A 10,046-nucleotide genomic window follows, 5' to 3' on the forward strand; every position below is an offset into this window, starting at 1 on the left:
GTCGAAACGTCGGCATAAAATGTTTGTTTATTTATGTTGTTCTTTGCTGATCGCACCCCCCGACAAACTTCTCCAATCATTAATCTACGGTCAACTATCTACACCTCATTATTTATTAATTTTGTAACTCCCCATTATTATACAATTAATTACTATGATCGTTTCTCTCAAATTTCATTAATTTTCTCCTACGTTCCGGCTCATATTTCAGATTAATTTGATGTACCAAAGTGTAAAATTTATCAATATTTTTATATCAATCAACTTAAACTGTTTAACATACTTCTCTCTTAGGTATCTTAGTTTCATTCATTTAATATTAATCAGGTTAGTGGAGCTGGGATTATAAAGAGGATTGAATGGTAAATTGTTTAAAGATATCTATATACAAATATAATAAATTTGTACATATCTTTAAAGACAAATAAACTTGGTCATGATAGCTTGTGATTAAAAAAAATTTTAAACTTGATTACATCCAATCAAGGCCACTTTGGTATTGAACTAAGGGCCAAAACTTTGGAGAAGAATAAAGAAAGTTTAGAGAAAAGATCTTAAGAAGTCCCGCTTTAAATTAATTACCTACTCTCAAACAAGAAGTTAGTATATATAATATAAAAATTAACTAATAAATATTAATAATTTATCTATTTTATTAGTTCTGGAGCTTAGATTAGGTTCAGGCACACATATAGTGCTTATAAAACTCATATTTTCTAACATCTTTGATAGTTATTACCTGAAACCAGTAAAATAACGAAATAAAATCAATTGTTTGATTAGTACTCTATGTCCTAAGGGTACATCTCTTGTTTCCTAGGTAAGTATAGGTTTGATTCTAATATTTTAACTCAAAAAAAGTTGTAGTAGATCTTAGCAGTAGGGTACATATCTACATCATCTTTTCCATAAGACATATAAGATCATTAACAATGAAAGCTCATTAGTTCTGTAGAAAACCAAAAACGGGTTAAGATTGCATAGGACCGAAGAAAATGGGACATTATTTGGGAGGATATTATCTGAGAATTGAACTTAGTTTATTAACGATATTAAACGACCAATAAAGGTGCCATTTTCATAAAATACTTTTCTATTGTCTGGACACGTTTTGAAGCTAAGTGGGTTCCTCTTAGACTTACGTAACGTTTAGAATTAGAAACATGGATGGGGCAGATCTTTTTGCCAAAGGAGTTCGAATGGCGTAATTTACGAAGGAATCCAATATGAGTGGCCACATGAGGGTCCGACAACAGAAGTAGCATCACTTGTGCTACTCCTTTAAAAGCCAAGCTTCATAGCCTTGAAAAGATCCCTTCTGGATTTGAGGCGGTTAAACCACAATACATTATCATGAGCGACAATACCTTCGATCAGGACCCAATTACTGATGGAAACTCCTTCGCCCTCACCGACAATGAGTTTCGTACAAAAAATTTATGTACGCAGAAAATTGCAGTTTGATCGGCACACAACCCCGAAAGAAGAGACTCCACCACTAGTAGGCTAACGGACTGAGTAGAAGAAAACGAAAGCAGATCATGGAAACTCGTCGAAGTTAAAAATAAAAATTGAAGATTTTATGAGCAATATTAGTATACACCTCCTAGATGCTTATGCTTCCAAATGTCGGAAGGTGGGGTAAGGACTTAAAAATACCATAACTTTAATATTCTTTGTTTGTTTCTTTACTACTTTGCAATATTTTAATATTCATTTATTATTTGATATTAAAAATAAATTGATATCTCTACAAATAATGTACTACCTCTATCGTAACCGAACAGACTCGCTATTTAGGTATATAGATTGAAATCCTCATACCAGGATGAAACTACAACCTTTTTTTTTTTTTTTTTTTTTTTTTTTTAAATAATTTATTTATTGATATTTGCAACTGTATACACATATATACAACAAGTAAATTTGCTGTAGGTGACATAGTGATATGATAAAAACATGTGAAGATTCTACCCACTGATACTCCAATAACATTTCTAGAGAAGAAGATCTCGAGGCCATCTTCTTTTTAGACGCCTAGGAGGATTATTAGGTAATGAAGGAGAAGCCAGGTTAGAAACAAGTGGATTTGGGTGGTTGAGAAGTTTATTATGGAAGGAACAATATCTGGTTCTGGCCAAATCGGCAACATATGGAATATTGAGGTCCTGATGGATGACTTGATTTGTGACAAAGTAAGGAGCATTAAGGATTTTACGAAGAATTTTGGACTGTAAGGATTGGATTCTTGAGGAATTTGATGGTTTAGTGGAGCCCCAAAGCTCAACTCCGTATGTCCAGATAGGCATTATAATAGTCATGTAGATCAGTCTTTTGTAATTGATTGGCAATTTAGACCGTTTGTCTAGTAAATGTTGCAATAGTCGGAATCTACGAGCAGTTTCTTAACAACAACCTTAATTTTTCAACATGGTCATAAATTAAAAAAAGAAAACAAATTATTTACTGGACACCTCGACAGTCGGAATTTCATGTTGTATCCATCAAGTTAAATATGTATCTTTCTATTTAAACAGTTAATACGAAAATAGAGTGGTGATGATCGTTGCCGATGTGCCATGGATTATGACTATTATAAACGAGCCTTCTCTTAGCTATCCTCTTCATCCGGATTGTCCGTAATCCTACCTATAACGGAGTCTTTATCCTACGTGGCCATTAAATTAAGAGGGTATTGGCAAGGAGAATGAAGATATTGGACCCTGGGCAATAAATGAATAAATAGAAGAACGTGATGAAGCATGGATAAATACGATTTGGAGAGGGCCAGGATTGACAAAGAGAGGCTGGTTGAACTCGACAAAGAGATCGCGGCTATGGAAATCCATAAAAGAGTCCCCCTGGTTCGGATCTGCCCCATTTGAGAATTACCGCTCACGTAGTGACAATTAACATTGCCTTTGAAGCTCATTGTCTGTTTGTAATTAAGAGCGAGCGGAGGCGAAAGCACGCCCGTCGGCCACTTTGTCGGCACGGCTTTGCTTCTCGCGAATTGTCCATGTAAACAGCCTCCTTAGCATGAGCCAGCTGTAACCGTCACTTTTATATCTCCTTCCCCACGATATAATAATTATTTCAAAAGGTTTCTATAGAGAGTGAGAAACTTTTTATTGAGTTATGCTTTCCGAGCACAATGGATTCCTATCGATCCACCTTATAATATTTATTATTTTTTTCCTTTTAGTCAAATTTCTCACACATATTTCTTTTTTTTTAGACTAATAATTTATTTTTCTTGAGAAATCATATATTTTCATCTCCTTAGCTCAGTATCTTTCAAGGCCATTAGCAACCATTTAGGGGTGATTTCTACGAGTGGAAAAAAAAATCTTCTTAATTTTTTCAGATAGCCACGAATTGGTTTTAAATTAAAGCATATATATATATATTTAAATTAACCACCACAGAGGGTCTCGTATTGTATTTTTTTATTCACGCGTATTGGGAGACAAACTTTCGGTCTAGCACCATATTCACCTCTATTTAGCAATTTTAATATAAATTATTGAGCTCTGGGGCTCCACCAAACCAACAAACTCTTCCCAAAATCCTACGTAAAATCCTTGATGCTCCTTATTACGTCACAAATAAACTCATCCATAAAGACCTTAACATCCCATTCGTTGCAGATTTGACCCAAAACAGATATGCGTATTTTTATTCCAAACTCCTTAACCATCCTAACCCATTAATTCTTAATCTTTCATCCTTAACAATCCCTGATAATCCTCCGAGGCGTCTGAAAAGAAGATAGGCACGGGACCTTCTAATTTAAATTAATGTTTGAAGTACCACCAATGGGTGGTTCCTTCCCAAGATTTTCAAGTGTATATGAAACATATTACATATTTACCTATTGTATTATTTTGTACAGCTGTAAATTACATTAAATAAATAATTTAAAAAAAATATTATAATACATTGCCAATTTTTAATTACAACTTTAATTATTTGCCATGAAAACACGTTATCATCATCATCATCATCATACTCATTTACTCTTCTACCTCTGTAAGGATCCCGCTTATAGAGTCTGCCCCAAATGTTTCTTGAACTAACTCGCTTCTCCTACTCCAATCCATTCCATGCTTCCTGAACGCCTCCCTTACACTGTCCTTGCAGGAGATGCAGGGCCTTCCTCTGGGTCTTTTCACTTTCGTGCAGGTCTCGTAAGTCTCCCTGGCGCTTCTTTCCATCTTAAGATGTCCAAACCCTCTTAGTTTGAGTTCCTCCACAATAGTTTCAGCCGGTCTGACGTCGAGATTAGCCCATGGCTTTCCGTTATATATTAAATATACCACATCATATTTTTGAATTTACTTATGGTCTGTTGCAACTAAATCTTTTTTTGAAATCAAAATTCTCTATAAATCTGGTTTATGATTATTTTACATATATTTTTATTATTTTTTATTTTATTATATGACCCAACTTACCTATTTACAATTACATACTCATGTATTAAAATTCTTCTTTACTTTATAGATAGCTACGAATTAGTTTTTTTAAATGAAAAAATTAAATAAACGCATTTATTTAGATTCACTACCCTTCATTCTAGCTCACTCGATTATCCAATCAAGCTAGAGTAAAGTAAAAATACTTAAAACCGATGATAATTCGATATTATGGTCTCATTCAAACACTAAAAAAAGACCTCAAAGTTAAAAAAGCCCTGATTAAGATTTGATTACATATTAGAAATGGCAGATGAACTGGTGATTTCATAAGAAAGTTTGAAGATGAAAATTACCAAGAATATGGAATTATCCAAACAGTATGGCGTAACTTTTGCGTAAGGAAAAGAATATTTTATAAAAATTCACAAACAGCATAGGACAAACCTAATTGAAAATATTGGGCTTTCAGTTTATAACCGAAAAATGTCCAAAATGGGTCGCTCGATGTGACAGCATCAATCATGACCATTTGACAACTTTTGAATGTTGATTCCTCTTTATAAGTAGGAATAAAAAAGTAATTATTAACTACGTTAATTAATGAACTAATTTAAAAATTATAGTTGAATAACTTAAAACAAATCAGTTTTTAACACGCTCATGTCTAGGTACTCTACTATTTAGTAAATCCAAACCTATCTTTTTATACTGGAAGATTATTGATTGACCGTGTGTGAAGATGAAAGGAATATGGTCCGGGTGCGGTCAAGAAAAACTCAAATAGTAGAAATATACTAATTTAAATATAATATATAATATATGTAAATATAGTAATTTGTGGTATTATAACTAATAGAAGATTTGGATTTATGGGCTCTTTAATTATAATATTAGGACATGGTTTTTGTTCCTCTGGACTTTTTTGTTTAGCAAATATTCTGTATGAACGTAGAAGAAGTCGTAGATTATTTATTAATAAGGGTTATATATTAATAATACCTAGATTGTCAATATTTTGGTTTATATTCTGTTCTAATAATATATCCTCCCCGCCTTCTTTGAATTTATTAGGGGAAATTTATTTAATTAATTCAATTATTTCTTGAGATTATATAACTTTTATTTTTTTATCCATTTTATCTTTTATAAGTTGTTGTTATAGAATTTATATTTTTTCTTTTACTCAGCATGGTTATATTTACGGAGGTTTATCATTTATAAATACTGTAAATATTCGGGAATACATATTAATATTATTTCATATTATTCCTTTAAATATAATATTTTTAAAGTTCGATATTTTTGATTTACTTTTTTAAGGATCTATGGTAGTTTAATTTAAAGAATAATAATTTGTGATGTTATTGGTGATGGAATCTCTAGATCCATTTTTATTAATTTTTATAAGTATTGATCATCAAACATATGCCTAAAAGTGACCCAAAGTTTCATCATAATGAGATTGATGAGGGTGAGGGTAAATCAATTAATGAATTATTAATAATTTTAATTAGTGGATGTGTTTTTCGTATTGGCTTGTTCATATTATTATCTTTAGTTCAGGGATATCAGCCTGAGCGTGTGTCTGCTGGTTATTATTTATTGTTTTATACTTTATTTGCTTCTTTGCCTTTATTATTAGGCATTTTTTATATTAGTATAAAGGGCTACACTCTGGACTTTTGATTAATTGATGTAAGTGGTTTTGGATTTTATTTTTATTTATCAATAATTATGGCATTTTTATTTAAAATACCGATTCCTTTTTTTCATTACCACAAATTAAATTAGTATATTTCTACTATTTGAGTTTTTCTTGACCGCACCCGGACCATATTCCTTTCATCTATCTTTTTATACTTCCTACTAAAGTACCCATATGAGCCGTGAAAAGCAAAAGTGGCGTAAGTGAAATCTGGGGTTTAGAGATAGGCAAAACTTTAACGGAATTCGTGAAGTTTATAGAAACCGCTTTTTTTTCTGTTAAAACTGGCAAGTCACAAGCAAATTCTTCTATATAAAAGGATTTTTTATTAATGAACTCAATAATTAAATAATTATTTATAATAAAAATTAATTTTTATAATTTAAAATAATTAAGAGACTAACTTATTTTACTTTTGCTCTAAATGTCTCATATTGTTTTTCGTAGTAACAAGAAAAAGTTTTACTTTTATATAATAATATTTAGAAAAAATACAATCATACTTTTTTTCTCCCATTCCACCTTATTTGCTATTAAAGAAGCTTATGGAATCCATAAATAATATTATGATTTGATATTATTCATTTAATATTAATATTATCTAAGTATGTTCATCGAAATGTATACATTGAAATATATATCTATATTTGGTCAATTTATGATAATATATATAAATTTTTTAATAATTTATTTATTGTTATTTACAACTGTATACATATATACACATCAAGTAAACTTGCTGTTAGTGATATTATGACATGATACAAACATGTGGAGAATCTACCCATTGAACCCAAAACAGATATGCGTATTTTTATTCCAAACTCCTTAACCATCCTAACCCATTAATTCTTAATCTTTCATCCTTAACAATCCCTGATAATCCTCCGAGAAGCCAGGTTAGAAACGAGTTGGTTTGGGTGGTTGGGAAGTTTATCATGGAAGGATTGGTATCTGGTTCTGGCCAAATCGGCAACATATAGGACATTGAGGTCCTGATGGATGATTTGATTTGTGACAAAGTAAGGAGCATTAAGGATTTCACGAAGGATTTTGGACTGTAAGGATTGGATTCGAGGGGAATTAGATGGTTTAGTGGAGCCCCATAGCTCAACTCCGTATGTCCAGATAGCCCTTATAACAGTCATGTAGATCAGTCTTTTATAATGAATTGGAAGTTTGGACCGTTTGTCTCGTAAATGTTGTAATAGTATTCTAGGTCAGTCGTTTGTTCAGATTTAGTCCTAAGTAACGGATCTGTTCAAAAGGAATAAGTGGGCTATTATTAAAAGATACTGTGGTGCAAGACGAAGGGTAAATGTGATTTGGTGGGATTTATTGGAATTTATACTAATATTTAGATAAGAAATTTAGCAACTAATAGACATCAAAAAGTTCGAAAATTCGTTACGGTCCTTCATCCCATTGTGAGCTAAAAGGATTACTTGTACTTTTCATAATATTTTCAGTAATCTCTCAATGCTTGTTAATGGCTTGAATATTAATATTCGAAACTTGCTCCGAATTGGTAGATATAATTGACAAGTGGTTTATGATTGCCACGAGCTGTAAGAAGAGGAAAAGAAGACACGAAGGAGTAGACACCCATTTAATAAGTGGAGGCAGATATTGAGAGATGATGCTTGGTTTAATATCCGGAGCGGACTCGGCTCGCTCACGACTTACGCCATTAACTCGGATCAGATAGCCGGCTCAAACTCACCTTTCACCTCAGACATCCTCCCTCAGTGTTCCTCTCTCTGCCTTTATTAGAATTGCCACTAAATTGCTCAAGGTATGTTAACAATTTCAGATCGGGTCCCTAAGGTGTTAAACACGAATGTGAACTATAATGTTCAGGTAATAATGGCAGCTAACACGAAGTTTCAACGATGGTTAGGAAATTAATGAAGCTACTTAGCGCTATGCCGTAGCGAACCAAGGATAAGTAAACGCCTAAGACAATGTTACTATAAACATTTTTATATTTTTTTCTATAGTTATAATCTTTACACTTTTTTGAAACTGGATATTATTCTTTAAATAATATAAATTTTATCCAATTTTAGTCTCAAAACAATTTTTATTTCTATAAGTCCGATGTTTCAGTCAAATCATCCTCAAGGACAATCTATCACAATCAGCTTTTATTATACATAAGATCTTTAACAATATTATTAATAATTTATCATACCTTAATACAATTTTAGAACCACATAAATTAAAAAAAAAAACTTTATGCAGGCTATTTTAGGTCATTAATTTCCAATTTTCCTTAATTACCATATGATAACCTAAGAATTGCTTATTAACAAAATTATATGATTCCCTAATGTTTTAAGTCTCATAACTGGTAGAATATCTAAAGTAAATAATGTGGAGGGGAGGAACCGTTGTCAGTTTAAACTTCGAATACATGAAATAAAAGAAGGAGATATATAGATATGATAATGATAGTAACAATAGGAAATGCCTGATTTAGAAAAATGAAATATAAATTAAATGAATAAGTATTAAAACAGTTTAATGTATTATACATGTATTGTATTTACTGTATACATAATTATCATAACTATATTTTATATCGGTATGTATTATTAATTACTTATTATATCATTTAATTTATGTTTGGTTCGTTTTTTTAAGGATCTATGGTAGTTTAATTTAAAGAATAATAATTTGTGATGTTATTGGTGATGGAATCTCTAGATCCATTTTTATTAATTTTTATAAGTATTGATCATCAAACATATGCCTAAAAGTGACCCAAAGTTTCATCATAATGAGATTGATGAGGGTGAGGGTAAATCAATTAATGAATTATTAATAATTTTAATTAGTGGATGTGTTTTTCGTATTGGCTTGTTCATATTATTATCTTTAGTTCAGGGATATCAGCCTGAGCGTGTGTCTGCTGGTTATTATTTATTGTTTTATACTTTATTTGCTTCTTTGCCTTTATTATTAGGCATTTTTTATATTAGTATAAAGGGCTACACTCTGGACTTTTGATTAATTGATGTAAGTGGTTTTGGATTTTATTTTTATTTATCAATAATTATGGCATTTTTATTTAAAATACCGATTCCTTTTTTTCATTACCACAAATTAAATTAGTATATTTCTACTATTTGAGTTTTTCTTGACCGCACCCGGACCATATTCCTTTCATCTATCTTTTTATACTTCCTACTAAAGTACCCATATGAGCCGTGAAAAGCAAAAGTGGCGTAAGTGAAATCTGGGGTTTAGAGATAGGCAAAACTTTAACGGAATTCGTGAAGTTTATAGAAACCGCTTTTTTTTCTGTTAAAACTGGCAAGTCACAAGCAAATTCTTCTATATAAAAGGATTTTTTATTAATGAACTCAATAATTAAATAATTATTTATAATAAAAATTAATTTTTATAATTTAAAATAATTAAGAGACTAACTTATTTTACTTTTGCTCTAAATGTCTCATATTGTTTTTCGTAGTAACAAGAAAAAGTTTTACTTTTATATAATAATATTTAGAAAAAATACAATCATACTTTTTTTCTCCCATTCCACCTTATTTGCTATTAAAGAAGCTTATGGAATCCATAAATAATATTATGATTTGATATTATTCATTTAATATTAATATTATCTAAGTATGTTCATCGAAATGTATACATTGAAATATATATCTATATTTGGTCAATTTATGATAATATATATAAATTTTTTAATAATTTATTTATTGTTATTTACAACTGTATACATATATACACATCAAGTAAACTTGCTGTTAGTGATATTATGACATGATACAAACATGTGGAGAATCTACCCATTGAACCCAAAACAGATATGCGTATTTTTATTCCAAACTCCTTAACCATCCTAACCCATTAATTCTTAATCTTTCATCCTTAACAATCCCTGATAATCCTCC

The 10,046-nt window shown here is 30.8% G+C and overlaps 1 protein-coding gene across 1 annotated transcript; it reads left to right on the forward strand.

Annotated features, from left to right (window-relative positions):
• Positions 1-5,245: 5,245 nt before the first annotated feature.
• LOC106680461 (NADH-ubiquinone oxidoreductase chain 4-like) lies at positions 5,246-5,741 on the forward strand (the record flags this gene model as incomplete). Its single annotated transcript, XM_014420183.3, is given in 1 exon segment — positions 5,246-5,741. A coding segment is annotated over 1 exon segment (495 nt), but the record flags the coding sequence as incomplete, so codon positions are not given.
• Positions 5,742-10,046: the final 4,305 nt, after the last annotated feature.

The sequence above is a fragment of the Halyomorpha halys genome, unplaced genomic scaffold, assembly GCF_000696795.3.
Source record: "Halyomorpha halys isolate HHAL.00 unplaced genomic scaffold, Hhal_1.1 Scaffold263.1, whole genome shotgun sequence".
Taxonomy (NCBI): domain Eukaryota; kingdom Metazoa; phylum Arthropoda; class Insecta; order Hemiptera; family Pentatomidae; genus Halyomorpha; species Halyomorpha halys.